Source organism: Leiobunum rupestre, chromosome 11 (genome assembly GCF_980474605.1).
Source record: "Leiobunum rupestre chromosome 11, qqLeiRupe1.1.hap1, whole genome shotgun sequence".
Lineage (NCBI taxonomy): Eukaryota > Metazoa > Arthropoda > Arachnida > Opiliones > Sclerosomatidae > Leiobunum > Leiobunum rupestre.
The window spans coordinates 32,677,360-32,702,532 of record NC_143394.1 but is presented as its reverse complement, the minus strand read 5'-3'; the positions used below and the strand labels follow the sequence as shown (position 1 = coordinate 32,702,532).

Below are 25,173 nucleotides of genomic sequence, written 5' to 3'. Positions count from 1 at the left end.
GGTTTTAATTGGCTATAACCGGTGTTTTTAGGTTATAACCGGCTAAAATATAAACAGTACCTTTAACTTATGTAAGTAGAAATTGTCCGCAGCTATTGCCGTAAATAAGAAACTAAACAAATAAAGCGAAATAACCACATAAAATAACTGAATTATTTTGATTTCATCGGGAAATTCCTCGTAGTTTTGGTGTATGACAGAAGCGAGGCAGCGAACTTTGGAACATTAAACCTACCGAAAAACTGGTAAAAGTAAACCGGTTTCTAAATATGAAACAAAAAATAAACTAAATTTCTAAATAAAAACTATTAATTTACTAAAATATTCATATTGTTATTTTTTTAAAAAAAAGCCACAAAAATCTGGATTTTTTCAAGTGGCTATAACCGGATTTAACCAGGTGGCTATAACCGGTATGGCTGGTTCTATGCCAACCCTGTTCTAAGCTAGAGTGGATCCTAAAAAAGATTCATCTTAATCAAGGTAATGTTAACATTCGTTGTAAAATGATAATTTGATTCCCGCTTTGTCAAAGTTAGTTCGTTTAAGTGATTGTACTAAATTTATATTTGAATACGGATGTGTTAATTAATTATATACGTCTGGATCGTAAAATACTCGCGGGTATTCAAAATTAACCAATCCTTCTGCGTAGAGTTTGGAAGTTCTCTCCCCACTGGCAGGAATCCATATATCTACTTGGAATGCTTATCCTGCCATATCGCGTATGGTAAGATCACTCTGACGGCTTCGGCCCCGCCTACGAGAGAAAAAAATCTCCTTTGCGCGCGCTCCCCTCTCACGTTGTTGTTTGTTAAGTTAACATAGTGACGTCACAAAAACCGTCAGCCACATCGAGACGAAAATCTGCCGCGATGGGCATTCCAAGTAGAGGTATGGATTCCTGTTATATTTAGACACTAGATAAAAACTTGAAGAGGTTAACGGTAATAGTTAGCGTAGGGAGCTGTTGGCTCGCGTGGCATTGAAAAGCTTGTCACCACCCTCCTACGCATTGTAACCCGGCCACCTGAATTAATGTCTTTGAAAGTCGCTAGATGACTTGGGCCTAAGGTGGTGCCTTGGGTATTAGCCTAGCTGATTATTATTATTATTATTATTATTATTAGCTGCTACACTCCGCGTAAAAAGCAACGGGTACAGATACAAACATCGAGAAAAAGTGGACACACACGGAGAACAGTTTCGACGCCTGGCCATCGGTAAAAGACGTTCCCAAAAAACCATTAGCGACCTGTATTTGTTAAAAAAAACAAGTCCATACAAAATGCTTGTCATTTTTAAAAAAATCGAAACAGCGTCCCGCGGTGCAATCTTCGCTAAGTACCACCAGAAAGACAGAGAGAGAGAAATAGAACAAGGCCGTACAAATGGACCAAAGGTTTGTGATGGACAGCTAGCCGGCCAGCAAACGTACGTTTCTCTAACACACATTTCATTTTCCCCCCGATGGCTAATAATACATTGAAAAGTTCTCCGCGGGATTCGCGGATTTTGACGAATGCAGGCTCACGATTTTCAATGTCTGAGAAACGGCGTCACATCCGAGGCGACGTCACGAGCAACAATACGATCCGCGTATTGCATCTATTCATTCTTCCTCGAAAAGCATCCAATACGTGACAATTTCTAAATTATGTTTTCCTCCTACTTTCACAACCCCTGCGACTCTCAGTCGTTTCTAACGAGATGATGCCATGAATCACAAATATCTACATATTCAGACCCAAAAGGCCGGCCCACGCGCGGCTAGTCATCTCCGTCCGCTCTCCACAATGCGAAAGTGATGGCTGCAAATTATATTAAATGTCACGAGTCTTACGTTGCGAAGATGAAATTGTAAAAACGATAAATCTCAAACATCACTTATTTTCCCGATTTGCTTCCCGGAAAAAAATCATTTGACCTACTCCTAATTTCTAAAGAACATTTAAAAAAGATGCGCTACTTCGGACATTAATTTAGACGTCATTTTCGTATTCTGATAAAATATATAAAATGAAATAAAAGAAAATAAAATATACAAAATGACATAAAATTAATAAAATATATAAAATTAAATGAAATATATAAAATGATATAAAATGAAATAAATAAAATATATAAAATGAAGTAAAATAAATTAAATTCAATATATAAAATGATATAAAATGAAATAAAATATATCAAATAAATCAATAAAATAAATAAAATATATCAATAAAATAAATAAAATATATCAATAAAATAAATAAAATATATCAATAAAATAAATAAAATATATCAATAAAATAAATAAAATATATCAATAAAATAAATAAAATATATCAAATAATTCAATAAAATAAATAAAATATACCAATTCAATAAAATAAATAAAAAAGTATATGAAATAAATAGGATATATAAAATAAATCAATAAAATAAAAAATGTAAAATAAATCAATTAAATAAATAAAATATAAAATAAATCAATTAAATAAATAAAATGTAAAATAAATCAATTAAATAAATGAAATGTAAAATAAATCAATTAAATAAATAAAATATATAAAATAAATCAATAAAATAAATAAAATATATCAATAAAATAAATAATATATATAAAATAAATCGAAAAAATAAATAAAATATATAAAATAAATCAATAAAATAAATAAAATATATAAAATAAATCAATAAAATAAATAAAATATATAAAATAAATCAATAAAATATATAAAATAAATCAATAAAATGAATAAAATGTAATATATTAAAAAAAATAAAAAAGTACGTAATTTACTCAAATGTAAGCGATTATCCGATCTTACAAGTTACAAGCACCCCAACTTAATATTTCATTACTTGAAAAGCAGTCAAATCCGTTTATGAAGCAATATATAAAAACTGAGTGTCCTTTCACTTTCAAGTTAGACCCGCAGCCATAACCAAAAACTACTTTTCACCGGGAAAAAGTGTCCACGAGTTTACCTTCACCGACTCTAAGCGAGAGAAAAACTTACATTCGTCAAAATTTCGTAAAAATTAGGCCAAGTGGTTGGGTCAACCTTTCGTCCCTTCCTCCCCCCTCCCCCAGCGACTTGACAACTAGGAGGGGGGGAAAGAATGGGGGAAGACAAGGATGTTTTAAATGATAGAATATAAGAACAGGTTAGAAATAAATTGACTATCCATTACCGCTTACGTAGCTCGCAATTTTTTTTATTTATTTCACCAGCGTATGAAAAAAAAAAATCATCCAGAGTCCCTGTCCGTCCACTTCACATATTCTGACACTTTTTGACAGGTTGAATTTTGCTCGCGTCTTTAGTTCGAAAAAAAAAAGAGCCGAAGATATATACCAGAAATTTCAAATAAACGGGGGGAGGGTGGAATTTATTCAACTCGTTGCGTGGAAAGTTAATACTTTACACAAATACGAAGTACCCCCTTTCCAGCCGAGTCTATATGGTTTCGCGTACTTAGATGATGGTGCCGTGACCGAAAGCGCAAAAAATGCAACAATGGCGAAGAGAAAATGGCAGAAAAGAGCGTGCGAGGTAGGTGAAAGCGGCGGTAAAGGCGTCCTTTGATCTCGCGGGGTCAAGGGGTCCTCTCTCCGATCTATCAGAGGTGTCACAGCCTGAACCGCGTCCAATCACCATTGGACACGCTCCGATCAGGTAAACACCCCCTCTGGCTGCGATCGCCGCCGACAAAAATAAGAAAAATGTAATCGCCAGCTTCTCAAGATTCGCGACTCGCATTGGGTTTTATCACAACGTAAACAAAACTGATCTTGGTATCAACAAGGTTATTTTTATTCTGAAAATTAAACGTATTCAATTTACAAAAAAGGCGAATTTTCAAATATAACATATATTTAAATTAATTATTTTTATTTTGGGGTAAGAAAGTAATAGTGTGAGCGTTCATAGCTGGTCGGTTGGTGTTCATTTAAATAATTTCCTAATAAAATAAAATGTAACCGAAGGCCCCATCATACATTTAAATTAATTATTTTTAATTTGGGTAAAAATGGCTATGGTCATAAATAAAAAATAATTAATTTTGGGGTAAGAAAGTAATTGTGTAAGCGTTCATAGCTGGTCGGTTGGCATAAATAATATTTTCTATAAATAATCACAAATGATTATGAAATTTTATACGAATTTTCCGGAAGCAATTAACTCATTCAATAACATTTATTTAAATTTAATTTTATCCCAGCAGCAGCGGCAATTACTTCAAAAATAACAATAATAAAGACTTTTATCGCCATAATATAAAACCAGGAGTGAAAAGACATTGAGAGGGTAAGCGCCCAGTAGGTAAACGCTAATTTGCAAACCGACAATTAAGCGTAAAAAGGAATCCGCTATTTTTTGTTCGTTTTTGTTTTCAAAGGAAAACGTTCGACGTGAAATAATAGGGTACGAAATTATAGTCGAAGCCGTTCTTTTTTTCAGCCGATAGCTCAACACAAAGCCATCCCCAAAACACACAGCAATAACAATACTAGGAATTCTTCGAAGCCCCCCTCGCTTTAGTAAGTGGACGGCGAGGCAAATCTCGGTGGCGTTCACTCCCCCAGTCAAACCCCGAAGAAAAGAAATGACTTTGCCCGCGGAACGTAAGAAAGGGATAGGCCAAGTGGGCGGTGACGCTCTCTTTGTTGAATAAAAAAGGTACTCGAGAGATGGAGGCGAAGAATTAAAGCCCGTAATATATATTCTCCGGGCCAGGACGGAGCAAAATAAGAACTCGTGTAAACACGTACTCCCCTCGCGTACAACGGGAAAGATAAATGGGATTTCTGGTGGCCGAACCGGCGAGGGTGACAGCTAGCTCTTCGGACAAAAATTAAAAGCTCGCTCAAATTACATAGTAGAGCATCACCGGAGGAAGACCAACGAGCGAAGGTACGCGACGCTATTTTCTCCGTTCATAAATCACTCTCGAGGCGGAGTCGTTGGCGGTACTTTTCCAAGTATACTCGCCATTTGAATTGTCACCGCGAGCAGGCAGGGAAAGATATCGTAGTCAGGGTTAGTCCGTCGTGCCTATTGAGAATGACCAACGGCTCCGTACCCGCCACCGCGGGTATACCTGAGAGAGAGGGTCTAGATAATCGAGTCCTTGTAGGTTGTCACCCATCAAACACAATGGCTGTAAAAAGAGAGGAGATGACTTTGAGATAGGAGGGCTGCTACTCTATTGTCCGCGCTCACCTCGCTGCGGCGGCGGCCAATTTGAAGCGTCTTTTTATATTAGGCGTCTCGGGGCAGACGCCGAGTCGCCCGTAATGTACCGCTCTCGTTTTTTAATAGACATCGGCAAAAAGAGTCCCGCTTATTGTCAACTATTATCGAGGTAATAAAGAAGGGAATCGCTTTGAAATTCGCCGCTTCAAAGGCCAAACCCGAGAAGACCCCCCTCTCCAATGTCCGACTTAAGATCAGCTCGAGCCGGCTCTGTTATTCTTCGCCTCTTGTAATCCCATAAAAGACTGCCTACTTTGCGACGGACGCGCCACCGAGCGGGATGCTGCGCCGAACCGGGAAAGGATGCCACCCCCCTTAAATACTACCTTTTTTTCTTCCCGAGATAGCACGTTATAGATCAAGATGTAGCAGCCATCCCCACGACGAATTTTTTTCATCAAAATATAGCGTTCAGCTACGGAACCCCATATTGTATTCCCATCCCAAAAAACTTAAAAATTTATTTAGTAATTATTATAATTAAAAATTCAACTACAAATTTGACCAAAAGTATTCATTCAACTATTTATTGCGGAAACACAAAACTTTCGAAATCAAACAGAATCCGGGTGATAAAACAAGATAATATTTTTGTATTCAACAGGGTTGCCACAGTTTTTTCACAATCAAATTCCCTGACTTTTCCAGGTTTTCCCTGAAAATCTCCGGAGATTTTCCCTGACTTATTTTGTGAAAAGATTTTGTATTTTTCAACCTATATTTTAGTAAAAGTTTCCTATTGGCAACCGAAATTAAACTCCCTGACATTTCCCTGATTTTTAGACTAATTTTTAAAATTCCCGGACTCTTCCCTGATTTTTAGACTAATTTTTAAAATTCCCGGACTCTTCCCTGATTTTTAGACTAATTTTTTTAAATTCCCGGACTTTTCCTAATTTTTAGACTAATTTTTTAAATTCCCGGACTCTTCCCTGATTTTTAGACTAATTTTTAAAATTCCCGGACTCTTCCCTGATTTTTAGACTAATTTTTTAAATTCCCTGACATTTCCCTGATTTTTAGACTAATTTTTAAAATTCCCGGACTTTTCCTAATTTTTAGACTAATTTTTTAAATTCCCGGACTTTTCCCTAATTTCAGACTAATTTTTAAAATTCCCAGACTTTTCCCTGATTTTTAGATTATTTTTTTAAATTCCCGGACTTTTCCCTGATTTTTATACCCATATTCAAATTCCCTGACTTTTCCAGGTACCGTGGCAACCCTGTTCAATCAATGATTGAAATTAAATTTTGAAAGCGAACAACGTCCAAATAGAAACCTTTAATTAAAAACGAGGCACGGAAAAAAACGAATAAAAGCCTCGAGTCCGGGAAGGAACGAGAGAGAAAACACCACGAGCCGAAAAGAAAATAGTTACAAAACATCGAACGTTTTCCGAGAAAAAAATTGCAGGTAATTCGTAGAAAAGGGACCTTTAGAGGTCTTCCTTTTGGTTGGTCACGTCCCCCTGTACCGACTGTCATGGCCGCCAAAGCAAAGAGGGAAGAAAAATTCTACTTGGATTTTGCGCGGAATAACCCAACATACATCCCAAGGAAGAGGCCTGTATATACAATCAGGCTCGCCGCTTTACCTTAAAGATCCTGGCTCTGGAACAGTGAGAGAGAGAGAGAGAGAGACAGGGGGGGGGGAGGGGTACGCGGATGGAGAATAGTGTGTGTGTGTACAAGCATATAGCAGTCGTGATTCGTGTTCGAGCACTCAAGGTGATTTCGACAAAATCATGCTGCGCCTCAGAGAAAGGCGATAGAGCGGAAGACATAACACGACCCAGTGCAGCGCCTTCGAAACTCTACTGTTCAGTTGGTCTTTTTATTTCCACGCCGTCTCATTCAACTACAATGAAACTATTGTATTATCCCCCTCAATGTTGTTCGAGTAACTGACGTCAGTGACGTATTTCGCGGAGCTGACGACAATAAATGGGTAACGCAATGACTCTTTTATATTGAAGACTTTAACTTTCAACTTTTTGTGCCAGTATTTCGAGTTAATAATATTTACAAAAGTATTTAGAGATTGAATAAAACGTTTTATGATGTGATTTATAAAAATATCCTTGGAAAAAAATAAATACAAATATTTTGAACTACGATGAAAATAAACTATATGGCCTGGACAGGACGAACTTGTTACTATTTTGTGATATTTGTAAGGAACCAGGGTTGTTGAATTGTTTATATTTAAAAAAATATCAATTTAATTGAAATTTATCTTTTATATTTTAATAGATTTATTGATTTATACATTTTACGGTTTTTTTGGGAAAATTGGTTGATAAAATCTGGTTCATTGGAAACGTAAACTAAAATTTAAATTAATTTTGATTTAATTACTAGTTGTAATTTTGTTTTGCTCTGAATAGACAAAAACCATGGTACGTTTTCATATCTACATCGAAGTATCAGAGGTGATTTAAATCAATGATTTTGAAAAAAATATTTGATTTAAATCGTGATTTAAATAAAATCGATTTACATCAAACAAAGCAACGGCGCGTGACGTTCTAATTTTTACGCACTGACAGCCCTTAAAGAGTAAGCTTTTACTGATACGAGCGAATCGTCATAAACGGAAAATGAACAATCCCAACGTCATCAACCAACAAGTTGCCAAAAATCAAAAATATTGGTATTGCGTAGTTGAAAATGAAAAATATAGAAATCATCGTCGAAAACAGACTAAAACCTTCAGGAATATCGTAGAAGTCGCCACACGTATAAATAATTCTGGTTACGGCAGGGCAACGAGAGAGGCTACGCTAAACAAACAGGCGATTCTCGAGAAGCCATTCCATACAAATACAATTTTCGTTGCCCATTCAATTCACGATTTATAAAAATATGAAGAATTCGGCCTTCGAAAATCTCAAGAAAAATAAAAGAAAAAAAGTTTGAACACGTCGAAAAGGTACTTCTGCTCGTGAACGAGTGTTGGGGGGGGGGGGACACGGACCAAGTTGAGGTAAAAATGTTTCAGGAACTTAGTTTTTTTTGGTAGTGTCAAGATGTCGACTTGATTGAAATTGCCATGACGCCTACGTACCGGGAAAAAAGGTAAGAAATAAACGACAAACTTGTAGATGCCCAACAGAGGGGGATGACAGGGGGGGAATAATCGTGTCGAGTGTTCCAGCTTCATCAAAGAGCGAAGGACGTGACAACGGGACTGCCGGTTTCACGAGAAATGCATTACCCAACTACGTCGGTCGATAAATTTAACGAAACATGTGTATAATTAAAAATACAAATAAAACCCGTGGCCGGGGATATCGAAACCCGCGAGAACCAGATAATATAGCTATAGGATCTCTAACGAGAACTCGTTACTGATTATGGAACGTTTCAAACAAGAATAGGTAGGAATGTTGAAACGGAAGTTAAACTTCTTAGTATTTGACCGATCAGAAGAAATAATCGAATTTGAAATGGATAAAATATCGATAGCAAAACCGAATTTTAATTATTTTATTTTATTATTTATCGAATAAATTATCGATACTATTTATCAAATCAATATCGATATTATTTATTAAATAAAATATCGATATTATTTATCGAATAAAATATCGATACTATTTATCATATCGGATATCGATATTATTTATCGAATAAAATATCGATATTGTTTATCGAATAAAATATCGATAGTATTTATCGAATAAAATTTCGATATTATTTATCGAATAAAATATCGATATTATTTTTCGAATAAAATATCGATATTATTTATCGAATAAAATATCGATACTATTTAAAAAATCAGATATCGATATTATTTATCGAATAAAAATATAGATATTATTTATCAAATATAATAGCAATATTATTTATCAAATTAAATAGCAATATTATTTATCGAATAAAACAAATTGTAAGCGAAGCAAATATCGATATTACTTACGATTCGTAATAAAATCATACGTGGATATTAATTAGGATTCGTAGTAAAATCAAAGGTCAACTTTAATCGCGATTCTTAAGCGAATATCGTATCGATATTAAAAATGGATCCTATTAATCGAATAAAATATCGATATTAAAATTTAATAATATAAATCGAATATAATTTATCGATATTAAAAATGGATCTCATTAATCGAATATAATATCGATATTAAAAATGGATCTTATTAATGGAATATAGTATCGATATTAAAATTAATCAAATTAAAAGAATCAAATATATCAATATATTAATTATTATAAGTAATTATATAGAATATCGATATTATCACGACTCTCAAACGAATCTGATATCGATATTAACCTCGATTATAAATCATATGGATATCGATATTAATCACGGTTCTTAATCAAAATTAATATCGATATTAATCTGGATTATTATTATATTAATCATATGGATTATTGATTTTAATTTCAGTTATTAATCATACCAATATCTATATTATCGACGGTACTTAATCGAATCTAATATAGTTATTAATCTCGATTATTAATCACTCATACAAATTTGAATAATTACATCTTCCGAGCTTAACAAACGAAATCCATGCTCATAAACTAACCTAAATAGCTAAACTATCAAACCACGAACCATTCTCACGACAAGCAACAGCGGCGAACGAAATAGGGTCAATGCCGAGGAGAGAGCGGACGAAACAGGGTCATCAGGGCAGAAGCCCTTAATTAAAGAAGTCGTAGGATACCGAGCTAAAAACATGTCAAATATCGCGCTCGAAGCACCCACCTTCGACGATTATCAAATACACATAGGCTACACGGGAGTTAGCGGAAGAAGAGAGCGTGCAAAATCAGTAACTGCAAACGTAATTGGTGAAAAGCGCGCCCCATTATGTTTCAAGGGTCCAGGTGGTCTCTCATCTACCATCTGCAATGCGTCCCCTGCTCCGAGTGGGATATGTTCTAATATAAACAGCCAGAGAATCGGCTTAGAAGAGGGGAGAGCTGTCTATGAAATAAATATAGACTGTTATATAGATATAGGTGGGATCATCCCCTGTTAGGGAAGCGTTGATTTCCGAATAGCCAGAGGGGGCTTCATCCTCCCTAATTTCCCTATTCACCGAATTATAGTTCAAATCCCCCCTCCTCTAAGGAATTCGCCAGGATGATAAGATGGCCGAGAGGGGAAAGAATTTCATGTTGTCGGCAATCCCCGGAAAATTATTTTTATATAATGCTTAAAAAATCATGAATAAAAAGATAAACACTAATTGAATCAATGTCATTCAGCTGCGAAGTATGGTTTCCCGTATACACCCAGCGCCATTAGGCTGCTGGCTATAAACTGATGGCCAATTGGTGAATCTTATAAACGCACGTTTTTTATCACCGATTAAATGACTTTACGCCAAACGGATTACGTCGATTTGGCCCCTAGGTATTGAAATTAATAATACTACCTGCTACTGAAATACGCTAATATTTTTCGAGTTCTATTTAAAAGAGATTAAAAAAAGATTTTAATAAAGTACTTATATTCAATTATTATAGTTCTGAGAAATTCTTTAGAATATTGAAAATATTGTAGATTTATTTTCCAATTTCGTTTGCACTTAGTGATACATTTAAAACAGTAGCGGTGCTAAATACATAGCCTACCTGTATTTTTAAAATTTATCATAGAATTGATAAAATGGAGTCCACATTTTTTTTATCCAAAACAATTTAAAAAAAAACAATAAAATGCTACAAAAACGTACCCAAAGGAAAATGAACGTTTAAGTTTAATTTGCATATCTTTAAGTAAAAATTTATCTTAATATCAAATAAAAATATTATTAGGATATTTGTAGCCTAAGTTAAAAATATTCCTGATATAACATTAAAACATTAACTGTCCTTAAGCGAAGCCGATATTGGCCGATACCGGTATTAGATAAATATAAAAAAAAAACATTTAAAAATACGAAAATTCTCGATTAATAATATTTTATTTGTTAATATCAGCCGATATATTGTCTGATTTTACCGCCGATATATCGGGAAATATTATCGGCCACGAATAGCCGATATCGGTGCATCCATAACTAAAAATAATGGTTTTTAAATTAAAATGTTTTTATTTCTATAAACGGTGGTCAGTATATGTTTAAATATTACAATAGTAATAAAACAAATCAAAACATTTTGTTACAAAAACATTTAGGCTTATTTATATTTCAAAGGACGGTTAACAAAAAACCGATACATCGCCTAGGTCAAAGTTCCCAGAAATAGTTCCCGTGTATTTTATAGGACAGACACTCGAATTACGTAAGAACAAGCCGAAAAAACCACGGTCTGGTGTGTAGAATGAGAGAAGGGTAATTTAGATTGTGCGATGTCGTTAGAAAAACACGTCTCAACGGCGTCGAGCAGGGCCGCAACAAAGCTACAAAGGGGATTACTTCACGGCTGTAAACCGACAACCACCAAACCCATAAAAAGCACCCCATAAAACGCGCGGGGAGACTTCTGACCCCTCCCGTACCCTGACTGCCTACTCCTCGTTACTTATAGACATTGAGAGAGCGCGTGCAACGTGGTATGGTATCTCCCTTCGGTCAGTTTTTATGTCACAAAAAGTCACAACTTCAGAGTGACGTTTCTTAGATTAACAAAAGGGAGACTACACTAATATCTTCGCAACAAACAACAAACTGAAACCAAGTAATTCAACAGGATTCTTGCTTAGATATTAAGATACGCTGGTTATCGAACGAGTGGTCTATACTGATCATTCAAAATTGATAATCCCTTTTAATTTACAATAATTTTCTGCCTGAAACATGACAATCCAAACTGGTCTGCTACTGTCTCCAAGATTTATTATAAACATATTACAACAGATGGCACTGTATTACGAACATGGTAGTCGCAGTGATTTCCGTAACAAAGTTTGCCAAGGAAAATTAGTAACAATTTGTAAGATATACCAAATTTTATGGAGCACTATTACCTTTATAACAACATTATTATGACTGTAAAACAATAACTTGGAAACCATCCACAACAAGATGTCCGACAAGATTTAGTTAAAACATATTACAACTGTCGACAATGCGCGAAGATTATTCTCAACATGGCAGCTATAGGAGCAACAAACACAAGGAGAACGCAGCTAGCCTTTCAAAGCGCTAAGGCAGTGTTGTGTACAAATTTCATTGGACGAGCCTTTACGCTGAATTTGCCCCTTCCGACGGCAGCAGGCGCTATAGCGTCTAGCCAATGAAAACTGTACGCAAGAAAATGCACGACTTTTGACGGGTCGCGTTCTCCTTGTGTGGGGTGCTGTGTTTGTTGCTCCTAGCTTGGAGGAATAAAACAAGTATACAGGAGTTGCGGAGAGCTGCAAAATCGGTTTCGTCAGTGACCGTGAACTCGCGCGAGACGGAGGGGTTCAAACTCGACTAGCGCCAACTGCATTCGGAATTTTGCAACTATTCTCATTTTATAGCATTGTTTTCTCGTTGTCTGGTTTGTTTTATTCCTCCAAGCAAATAAGAGTCATTTTGCAATAAGGCGCAAAGAATTTAGAAATGTTTCAAAACTAACCAGACACACTCCTGTATACTTGTTTTATTCCTCCAAGCTCCTAGATGGCAGTGACAAAATTTTGCCAATGAAATATTGTTCATTGTGACGTCTCTATGATACATCAAAATTTGAAGCAACGCAATTAGCTTTGTTTTAAGTTTCTATTAAGTTCTGTAAGACCATAAACTGTAAAAAGCAGCAAAAAACAAGGGTTTCCTTATGTCCGACAAAGTTTACCATCGAAGAAGAACGATGGGCAAGGAGGCAAGCAAAAAAGTGTCTGCGGAAGGAAAAGCGCGTAAAAAGAGCGACTTACAGCGCGGTGTGTTTTCTGTACGGTGTAAATCCTGGTCCAAAGTGCGCGAGATAGCGAGGTAAGCGTGTCCAGTTAGCGGCCGATAAGGGACAGAGTACATTACGAAAGGCAGGCCTCCTGGAGACTGTCACCCGGCCACTGTACCTTTTATATTTGGCGTTATACGCGGGAGATAGTAGCGACGCCACATGGCCCGGATGGGGCACGTCGCGGGATACCTATAGGCGTCTATGGCGTGATAGGGCGACCAAGGGGGGCGACTGCCCCACGCGCTCTCGGTCGGAGGTGTCAATGTTAATCGGCTTCTCGCCTATCAGCCGTTTCAATAACGCGAAGTGGCACGCCGCCTGGCGTCGGATAGCGACCGAAACTTTGTTCGCCGCCCGTTCCATCCGAGATAGCCATCGCCGACACCGTTCTCCTCGGCGTCCATCGATTTTGATCGTTTATCGAAAAAAATCAAAACAAAAGGATCCTACTGGTACAGATAGGATTGAGCCGCGAGACTGGTGATTCATTTTTCATAAAGAAAACGACCCGATAAGTGGCGGGGTTGAAACCGGAAAGGCATTAAAATTAGGCGTTGTTGACTCGTTTCCCTCCCGTACCTCTCATTATCTCTCTTGGTATCCTCGAGAAAGAAATTATCGACTCCGTGGCTGTTAATTTTCAGGAGATTGATCAATATGATGTTCGACGCGTCATCGTCAAAAGATACAAATATCCTGGAATCTCGAGAAAATATTGTTGTTTACATGATTAATGGGAATTAAGTTTATTTTCCGACACGGAACCAAAAAGGAAATATAATTTTCCGACACAAAACCAATTAATGAAAAAATTTAATTTTCTGACACGAAACCAATGAAAAAATTTAATTTTCCGACACAAACCCAGAAGAAATTTCAATTTTCCGACACAAAACCAAGAAGAAATTTCAATTTTCAGACACAAAACCAAGAAGAAATTTCCATTTTCCGTCACGAAACCAAGAATAAATTTCAATTTTCCATTACGAAACCAGAAAAAAGTTCAATTAATCGACCAAAAGCCAAGGATAAAATTTAATTTACACCTTCTTAAAATTAATAATACCAGAAGTTTACAATATATCTTTTACGAGATAAGTATACTAAAATAAAACACGTTCCTTTGGAGGCTTTGGGCAGTTTTCAATGAGGGCTAATTTCCGCTAAACCGCGGAAGCAAACAAAACGTTTTGATCTAAAATCCCTAACTTTTCTAGGATATCCTTGACCTTTTTATACTTTTATCATATTTTTTTCAATTCAAATAGCAACGTGTAAGGGTGTAAGTACCAAAATCTTTAATATTCCAAAAATTATTTTATATTATAACGGTACTATGAGATTATTAGAGGATATTGTCAATTTAAATTGACTATTAAAAATAACAGAGCACTAAATTATTTGGTTAATTAAATAAAATCACTGTTATCCGCATAACGATGAAAAATTTAAAAATTACATCGCGGATATTTTCTCAATTTAAAAAACATATTTTCCCTGAGTAAAATTTAAAAAAACCGCTAAATTATGCATTTAATACAGATGGGAGACCTATCACACAATATAATATAACAAATATTTTATAACTTCTGATAATAAAATTAAAATTCTATAAACTGATAATATATATTTTATATTTATCTCTATGACTGGTATTATCAGAATTTTTGGATTTAAATTGACTCATTAAAGCTTAAATTGAAATAGCCGAGGGGAAACTTGAAATATGAAAATGATATCATTAGAGAAACGTAGAAACCAGAAAAATTATTTGAATATTTATGGTTTGAAATTATAAGAATGTTTTACTCAGCCGAAGAGCTATACAAGGCTGAAACGGTTTAGAAAAATATGAAATGATTTTCGATACACAATTTATATGTACAATTAATTTTTTTCCCATTTAAAATTAATATGTGCAATTAAAGATTTTTCGATATAAAATTGATGTCTACAATAAAAGTTTTTCCCCGAATTAATATAGATACCGACAATTAAATTTTTTTCCAATTATATTTGATATCTGCAATTAAAGATTTTTTCCCCATTTAAAATTTATATCTGCAGTTAATGATTCTTCCGATTTAAGCTTGATATCTACAAATTTAGGTTTTCCCAAATTAAAATTGATATCTAAAATTAAAATGTTTTTCCGAATTAATATTAATTAATTAATTAATATTACCTACAATTAAATATTTTTTCCGATTTAAAAAGATACCTACAATTAAATATTTTTTCCAATTACATTTGATACCTGCAATTTACTTTTCTCCCGATTTAAAATAGACATCTACAATTAAACAATTTTTAAGATTTAAAATAAATACCTACAATTAAACATATTTTCCGATCTAAAAAAGATACCTACAATTAATACCTGAATTAATGGCCTTAAAAGTCGCTTGATGACTTAGGCCTAATGTGGTGCTTAGCTGATTATTATTATTATTATTATTATTATTAAACATTTTTCCCCGATTTAAAAAGATACCTACAATCAAACATTTTTCCCCGATATAAAATAAATAGCTACAATTAAACATTATTCCCGATTTAAAATAATGATTTCCCCCAACGACCACCTGGGTATATGAATCATGAGCAATAATTATCCGAGTCTGTTATTGAAAGCAGCGAAATACGGATTTCTCTTGGTCACACGCAAAAAGTAAACAAGACGATTCTGGCCGGCTGCTTCTACTCTGGGTCTAAAATGGCGAACAGCAGAGAGGATCTGAGAGCGGTCCATGCTCCGTCAGCATGGGAGGTCCGTCATTTTAGTTAAACCAATATGTGAAATGGGGCTAGGCTGGGCGCGAAGCATCCTCCAAATTGTCTTCTTAGTCGGCCGCGCGCCCAAAAGCAGATAACGCCTGCCTGCGCTGGATCTTCACGCGGGGAGGAGAAAAAAGTCGTCGATTTCGATCGTAAAAAAGGCGCTTATGAGACCCGAGATTATCCCAAACCCACCCCCTTTAGTGAGCGTTATAACTATCTACTCGCGCTAATCAAATATTCATCGCTTTTAAAAAACCCGATTACGGCCAAAAAAAGCCATTCTCTATATTGTTTATCATTTAATCGTTCATTTAAATTACCGCTTTTAAAATATATTTATTTTATAAGGTCGTTAAAGTATGTTTGTATTCGCTTTTTAGTTGAAACGTTTCCATGGATACCAAAGCAGTTATATGAGGAGCGATATTCAATATTTTTGCGGTTTGTCTTCATGGAATTTGGAGCTAAATCAGACGTGGTGACGGTTCTCAATTTCATTGGCTGTTCATTACGTCATCTTGGTTTTTTTTCAGGGTCTGTGAAATTCAGCAATCGATGACTAGGACTACAGTTTGTAGTGTTTAGGCTAATTTAGGTTACGTTACGTTAGGTTAAGATAAATTATGTTAGGTTATAATAAATTATGTTAGGTTAGGTTAAGATAAATTATGTTAGGTTAGGTTAAGATAAATTATGTTAGGTTAGGTTAAGATAAATTATGTTAGGTTAGGATAAATTATGTTAGGTTAGGTTAAGATAAATTATGTTAGGTTAGGTTAAGATAAATTATGTTAGGTTAGGATAAATTATGTTAGGTTAGGTTAAGATAAATTATGTTAGGTTAGGTTAAGATAAATTATGTTAGGTTAGGTTAAGATAAATTATGTTAGGTTAGGATAAATTATGTTAGGTTAGGTTAAGATAAATTATGTTAGGTTAGGTTAAGATAAATTATGTTAGGTTAGGTTAAGATAAATGATGTTGGGTTGGGTTAATATAAATTAGGTCAGTTTAATATTAAATTTATGTCCGGTTAGGTTAAATATGGTTCGGTTATTTTAAATATATATTTAGTTAGGTTAAATTACGTTAGGTTAGGCAAAGAAAAATTATGTTATGTTAGGTTAAGGTTAAGAAAAATTAGATTAGTTTAATATTAAATTAATGTTCAGTTAGATTAAATTAAATTAGGTGAAATATAGTTAGGTTAGTTTATTTTTAAATATATGTTCAGTTAGGTTAAATTACGTTAGGTTAGGTTAATTTTAAATATATGTTCAGTTAGGTTAAATTACGTTAGGATAGGTTAATTTTAAATATATGTTCAGTTAGGTTAAATTACGTTAGGTTAGGTTAATTATAAATATATGTTCAGTTAGGTTAAATTACCTTAGGATAGGTTAATTTTAAATATATGATCAGTTAGGTTAAATTACGTTAGGATAGGTTAATTTTAAATATATGTTCAGTTAGGTTAAATTACGTTAGGTTAGGGTAATATATCAATAGTATGTTCTTGGGTTGTGAAAGTTATTTTGAGTAATGAAAATCTCGAACCGTTGCTACATTTATTCACACGTGCAAACCGGTCAAAACCTTCACAAATAATATAAATAGCGCTATTTCAGTATAGGACGTACAACTGTGGTTTATCTTTGGTTTAAAAAATTGTTTGGTTGGTATTTTTAAAAGAAACAGGAATTAGAATATATTTTAAAATATACCAAGGTTGATAATTATAATATATTTTAAAAATACCAAGATAATAAATTTAATATTTACACAATCAATGAAATTTTTTTCCAAATGTAACTGATAAATATCGTATTTTGCCATCTTGGTATTTAACCAAAAAACTAAGTTAGCAGGATTGTGAAATATGTGAGATGGCTATATTGAAAGGGAAATTATTCTCTGATGAATTTATAGCAGTTTCTATTAACAGTTCCTTTGAATTTAAGAAAAATACATTGGGTATTTTATAAAGGGGAACACTGGTAGTTAAGTATTTTCAACCCCCACCATCCTCGGCGGAGGATGAAGATTACAACTATAGGATGGGACCTTTAATTTTCTATCAGTAGCAATAAAGGGAAGGGACTTCATTCCCTTTATAGAGTGCCAAAGTGATTGTGGCCCCTCACCGTAGAAGGAAGCAACCCTTCTTCTCCCATCAGGAGCTGCCTCCGCCAGTACTTTTTCAATCTGTCACCGGTCTGGCCAACCTCTTTAATACTCCATTAAGAGGTCGGAGTGAAGAAGAGACACTACGACCCAATTACTCGGAGAACCAAAGTCATTAGAAGCGGAGATTCCCCCTAGGGCTCAACCAGGCCATGACCCCCCGCAAACACCCTCTTCCCGGCAGATATCCACGATGGTCCTTCCAGTAGACCTAATCCCAATCTCTTCCTTTTAATACCGCAGCTGGGCTTTTCATCAACGGACATTCGAAGGATCGAGGACGATAAGCCTCCTGCCGGACCCGGCGCGGGGAGTTGATCCGCGCCGTCCAAAACAATGGGATGAAGATAACCCCGCGACTCCTTGGTTTCTCTTTCCCTCAGACACGATTGGGTGACGATTACTGGGGTAAAAACAAAGATCCTAGACTGTTTGTGTCATTTGTATCGAATAAAGGTGTATAATCTATAGGAGGTATTAATCCACATGAAAAAAACCGTCCTTTGAAAATACCATTAGTGGATACTATGAAATTCCCATAAATGTCAAATATAAAGTTTGTTGTGTTAAACCTGTCTTTTTTAAATAGTACCAAAGTTGTTCTGGCAGCTGGAATGAACAGTCAAGAAGGGTATTAAGGAAAAAAGTAGCTTAAAAATGTATTATCGAGATAAATCTTACGCTAAGTTCACACTGGGACTGTTTCGAACAATTTTTCTATCCACACAATGAAAGTCCACACTACGTACAACAATATGGGACCAAATCGCGTAATGTGAACTTGGCTTTATATTGATTCTTACGATGCAAATATATTTTTTGATATTCTGAGATATGGTAATTTTTCTAAAGAATATAAAAAAGATTCCGTATTTGCTAAAAATATTTATCTATTCCGGCTTGAGATAAATAATGAACGTAAACCATAAAAACATGGTAAAGGTTAGTGACAGGGGTCAGTGCCTATGAGGATTCAATAGGAGAAATGTCAATGACACCCGAAAAGCGACTCGGAGAGAGAAAATTGTACATAATGAAAACAGGAACAAAAGGACATAAAAGAAAAACATCAACATTCTTGCGCGGAATTTTTATAGAAAAGTCAGGTACGTCCTTCGATAAAGCACCCATTAAGCGTCGGGTGATGGCAAGCCGAGGGCGCAAAAAGGCAAATATCACAAAAGCATCTTCTGTCTGTCTTCCAGGACGCCACGAGCAATAGCCGTCCCATCCCGTTTCCTTAAAGGCTGCAATTTTCGCGCGCGCTGACAGAAGAAGAACGCGAAAAAATGTCCCAATAAGCGGTTTGGAACCCGCCGCCCGCGACACCCACTGGTTAAAGAGCCATTAGCTCCACGACCACGGTCGAGTACTCGAGGAACGAGGGTGCTCGATTCAATAACGCGCCAGAGATGACGCAAAAGGGTCCGCGGGAAAAAAAGGGGGTTTTTGCGAAATTGGCGTTTGGCGTGACCGCAGCCGCTTTTGACGAGTGTCCCTGGAGACGGCGTCTTGACTGCGATGACAGGGTACGGGACGCGCCGAGAGCCACGGAGCCGCAGTCAAGGTAAACCGCCATTGACCGAGAGCGACTGGCCAATTTGGGAAGAAGCGAGCAACTGGAAATTATAGTTCAAGACCCTCGACTTCTTTCGTTGGAATGTGTGTCATCAACGGTCTGCGCGTCATTTGGGAGATCTTTTTTGCCGGAACGCGTTGGTATCTCACAATGGAAACCTGGTAATACGCGCATCACGGTATTCACTCAAGAATTCGCCAGCGGGGTTATTTTTAGTCTCAAATTCGTTTAAAACGAGGATATTGTACCTGAATACTTTCAAAAGGGTATCTAAGTATCCAGTCAAAATATATCCATTTTTTCATTAATCATAAATCGTATTTGTTAGTTGAATTTTCAAATGCTATTACGAATATAAATAGTTTAATATGAACTAAATATATCGTTTCTTGAGTACCGGAAACGATTCAATATGTACCGATACCGAAGTGAAACGAAAAATTTAATATTAATTAGATGGATTAAATTAGATAAGGGTCAATTACTATGTAATAAATAAATTTAAACGGCTGAACTTAATTACAATGGTCAAATAAATAACAATAAATAAATTTAAACGGCAAGACTAAATTGCAAATGGACAGGTAAATTACAAGAAATAAATTTAAACGGCAAGACTAAATTACTAATGGACAGGTAAATTACAATAAATAAATTTAAACGGCAAGACTACATTGCAAATGGACAGGTAAATTACAAGAAATAAATTTAAACGGCAAGACTAAATTGCTAATGGACAGATAAATTACAAGAAATAAATTTAAACGGCAAGACTACATTGCTAATGGACAGATAAATTACAATAAATAAATTTAAACGGCAAGACTAAATTGCTAAGGGACAGGTAAATTACAATAAATAAATTTAAACGGCAAGACTAAATTGCTAATGGACAGGTAAATTACAATAAATAAATTTAAACGGCAAGACTAAATTGCTAAGGGACAGGTAAATTACAATAAATAAATTTAAACGGCAAGACTAAATTGCTAATGGACAGGTAAATTACAAGAAATAAATTTAAACGGCAAGACTAAATTGCTAATGGACAGATAAATTACAATAAATAAATTTAAACGGCAAGACTAAATTGCTAAGGGACAGGTAAATTACAAGAAATAAATTTAAACGGCAAGACTAAATTGCTAATGGACAGATAAATTACAATAAATAAATTTAAACGGCAAGACTAAATTGCTAAGGGACAGGTAAATTACAATAAATAAATTTAAACGGCAAGACTAAATTGCTAATGGACAGGTAAATTACAAGAAATAAATTTAAACGGCAAGACTAAATTGCTAATGGACAGATAAATTACAATAAATAAATTTAAACGGCAAGACTAAATTGCTAATGGACAGGTAAATTACAAGAAATAAATTTAAACGGCAAGACTAAATTGCTAATGGACAGATAAATTACAATAAATAAATTTAAACGGCAAGACTAAATTGCTAATGGACAGATAAATTACAATAAATAAATTTAAACGGCAAGACTAAATTGCTAAGGGACAGGTAAATTACAATAAATAAATTTAAACGGCAAGACTAAATTGCTAATGGACAGGTAAATTACAATAAATAAATTTAAACGGCAAGACTAAATTGCTAAGGGACAGGTAAATTACAATAAATAAATTTAAACGGCAAGACAAAATTGCTAATGGACAGGTAAATTACAATAAATAAATTTAAACGGCAAGACTAAATTGCTAAGGGACAGGTAAATTACAAGAAATAAATTTAAACGGCAAGACAAAATTGCTAATGGACAGATAAATTACAAGAAATAAATGAAAGAGACTTAAAACGGTTTTAAAATTCACAATTTATTTATTTAACCGTTTTAAGTCTCTTTTCATTTAGTTTTTCACAATGTGATTCTCTTCACTTCTACAAGAAATAAATTTAAACGGCAACTCGGCAAGACTAAATTGCTAATGGACAGGTAAATTACAAGAAATAAATTTAAACAGCAAGACTAAGATAAATAATCTTCAATTACATAGTATTAAATAAATGACAATGTCAATGAATTTCGCGAGATATTTGACCATTTTATCTATATAATAAATAGTTCGGGTAATACCTGTAATTTAAAGGTTAATTTCCATCGACCTAATTATAACGGCAAACTCTAATCGAATAGTATTTCATTAATACTAAAACGTTGATAAGCGCGACGCGCGGATTCGCTCTAGCGCGCAGAGCGTGGTCTAATGAAGCGGTTAAATGTCAATGCATCGGGGAAAGGCCCCGTGTTGAGGGTTGATTAATACGTCCAATATAACGACGTAGATTATGTTTAAATAACCATTAAACGAAAAGGCAGACCGCGTCGATATGGCCATTGGCCAGGCTTCGATCGAACCAATTACACTTAGACAAAGGGGGGACATCCGAATCAATACGACCACGATTCCAAGAATCAACTATATTAATCAAGGACTTAATTTCGTTTAAAATAAACCAGGGTAATTCTAGAGTGTAATATCAATGACCCGAGTATGGTGAACCGGATAGAAAAATATTTCGTTGTATAATTGCTAACCTAATAGGCCTATCGTATCGCAAAATTTGATCTAGAATCCCTCCGCCAAAACCTTGAAATATCGGCGGCATGATGTAGCTCGCAGGCAGACATCGCGGTTAATTACATAGGTGTGCATGCGGTGGAGAGATGGAGAGAGATGTTGGCAAAAAATTGCCCCTATTTAAAACCGGCATCTTACAATATACATCGCTATACCTTCAAATTAAAAGTCTAAAGAGAGTCATTGGTTTTTTTGATTGAAATTAATTGTATCGAATGATACAGGCGTGTCTGCCATGTTTATTACGCGAACAGCGAAGATGCTCTTACGCTATTTTTTATACATATTGATTAATTAAAAATATAGATTTTTATATACTTTCTTTGAATACGTATTAAACGAGTAATGGATTGTATATTTTCTAACTAGGGGGTACGGTTATACATTATTTATAACTTTTTTCATATTGGGTGCTGCTCTTTAAGGGTTTTTCCTTTTAAATAACGGTCATCATCATTCATTACTTTTTAAGAGATTGTCAATTACCTGGTAAGGGTTTTAATCCATAAACCCACATTATAATAATTCAAATTAAATATACTTACATTCATGTTCGTAATTGTACCTCAATTTATGCCAAAAAATACCGCGTTGTTTATTTAAAATTGAACGTAACCTAAAGGGTTTAAGAGCATATCGTTCGTTTGACTAAAGCGATGCGGAAATCGCAGTTGTGGTGGCCGATGCGCCTCCCCCGCGCGCTTCTACGCCGATAACTGTCCCCAGACGCGGGTTTACGGCACACTGCGCGACAGTGCGGAGAGAGTAAGAGAGAAGGTAACACTTACCACGTCCATGACAAGCGCGGTCCTCTGATGTCGTGGCAGAGCGATCTCTGATTGGTCTCCGAGTCTCACGAGGTGTCCATCAGCTGACGCGGAGACTCCTCCGGCGCTGTTCCCGGCGAGGGCGACGACAGCGGCGGCGTGGGCGGCGGCGGCCGAGCGCGAGCAGGACGAGGAGCCCCCGAAAGACACGGCGCCGGGAGCGGCTCCCGCGTGGTGGTGATGATGGTGATGATGGTGGTGAGACGCCGAGAGCGGCGGCCCGCTCGAAGACAGGGTCGTCGTCGTTCCGGAGGTACTGGCGGGTGTCGGGACGGTCGGAGAGGAGCTCCTGGCGCGGTCGAGCCGGCCGCCACCTCCGGCGTGGCTGGTGCTGGCCTGCTGCAGGAATCTGTGGTGGAGAAGGCTCGTCGAAGACAACGGCGCTCGAGGTTCGCCTCCGCCGACGAGTCCTGAGGGTAGAGAACAAACGAGGGGTCGTGAGACAGCGCTGGTCATAGCGGAATCGCCGGACAGATTGGCCGCGCTCCGTCCCTTTCGACCGAACGTTAAGGGCGACAGTTTGCTAGCTGACGGTAAGCCACGGTGGCCTAACACGGAAAACGAAATTACAAACTAATTAAGAATTCGCTCGTATTTCGGGCTTCGACGGACGATTCGCTTTCGCGGTGACGGAGAAAAACCGCGAGACGGTTCGCATCCGCGCGGATCAGTCATTCGGACGAGCACGTGACAACGCGACTATTTTTTTTGTCTGGTTTGTCTGAGGAGAGAGCGACGAACGCGGCGGGGACCAGCGAGTCGAACCAAGACCTGGGTGAGAGTGTGTCGAGGAACTAGCGGTATTAACTTCGAAGGAGAGTTGAGAGAGCGCGGCCCAACCGTAGGGAAAAGGAGGACTTTTTACCCCCCCCTTTTGGTCCTGAAAAAGAGTCCTCCCCAAAATATTCTCTCTCTCTCCCGGACGCGACGGAACCCGGCCGCGGGGCGAGCGACGCCAAAATCGCGGAGCACTGAGCAATTACTCGGAGCGGAGAAAAACCGAAAAGGGGGGAGGAATACGTGGACGAAAAGCCCCCCTCCCTCCCGTAGAGAAAAAAAGGCGGGGAGGGACGCGGGAGGGGATGTCAGACCGAAATGCAGGCTGGGGTGGTCGAGAGAAGGAACGGAATAGACGACGAACGAGGCGCCCTCTACGTCCGAAGAAAGAGAAATTACATTTCTCTCTTTACCTCCGGAAAAAGGGGCAAAACGTTACACGCCGAGAAAAGAAAATAACAAAATGGAGGGCGGGGGGAACGGGACGGGGGAATGGCACGAAAAATTATTTTAAATTAATGAGAATTGGCTTTTAATTCAATGACTCCCACACGAAGGAAGAGAGCGAGAGGTTTGTTTCTCCGAAGCATTGTTTTTAAGTGGATTAAAATATACTTTAGTTTTCCGCGAGCAGCGCATTTTTATTACGACAAAAAACCATAAAGAAGCGATTATTCCCGATAGGGGTTATTTTTCTAAAGGCTTTTTGGCCCCGCGAAAGAAAGTAGGCATTTCCGAAATTTCGTCCATGATAAAGCTTAAAGAAAGACAGTCCTCTCTGCCCCCCCCCCCCCCCGACTGGCTCCCTCCCTCCCCCCGCCACCCGGGCCCGGGCAGCATCCTGATGCTCGTCGAGTCTCAGAGAGTAAGTCTGAGTGTCTCCCATCGCTTCGTCCCCCCACAGTTATCTACCCCCCCTCCCCGCGTCTTTTTGGCATCCCATCTTCCCGTAATAGCGGCGCTGTCCTCCGTGGCGTCCCAGTTGGGATGCGTCGGATCGGCGAGGGGCGGAGCTACGGCGAGGGACGCGGCGCGAAACACCTGGCGGCGACCTGGCCGCTTCGACCAATCGGGGATCGAGCCCGAGTCGGCGTTCTTCCCCGCCTTGACGCGCGCGCTGTCTTTTGGCAGATCTGCTTGTCCGATCTCACGACTGCCCCGTCATGCCTTTTAAAACAAGGCATTCGTTTTATTTTGCTTTTTTCTTTCGTATTCTTTTTCCCTTCTAGGGGGAACTCGTGATTGAAGGCGGGGGGGGGGGAGTAGGGGGGGCTGGACGCGTTCAATGGCGTCACCTTCGAGAAAA

The 25,173-nt window shown here is 36.9% G+C and overlaps 1 protein-coding gene across 1 annotated transcript in view; it reads right to left on the bottom strand.

Moving 5' to 3' along the window:
* Positions 1-25,173, bottom strand: part of LOC149922295 (uncharacterized) — a 175,087-nt gene that overhangs the window by 90,295 nt on the left and 59,619 nt on the right. Inside the window, exon 2 of the mRNA XM_090162283.1 lies at positions 23,052-23,500. Within this exon, the coding sequence (XP_090018409.1) occupies positions 23,052-23,500 (449 nt within the window). The remainder of the gene's footprint in view (positions 1-23,051; positions 23,501-25,173) is intronic.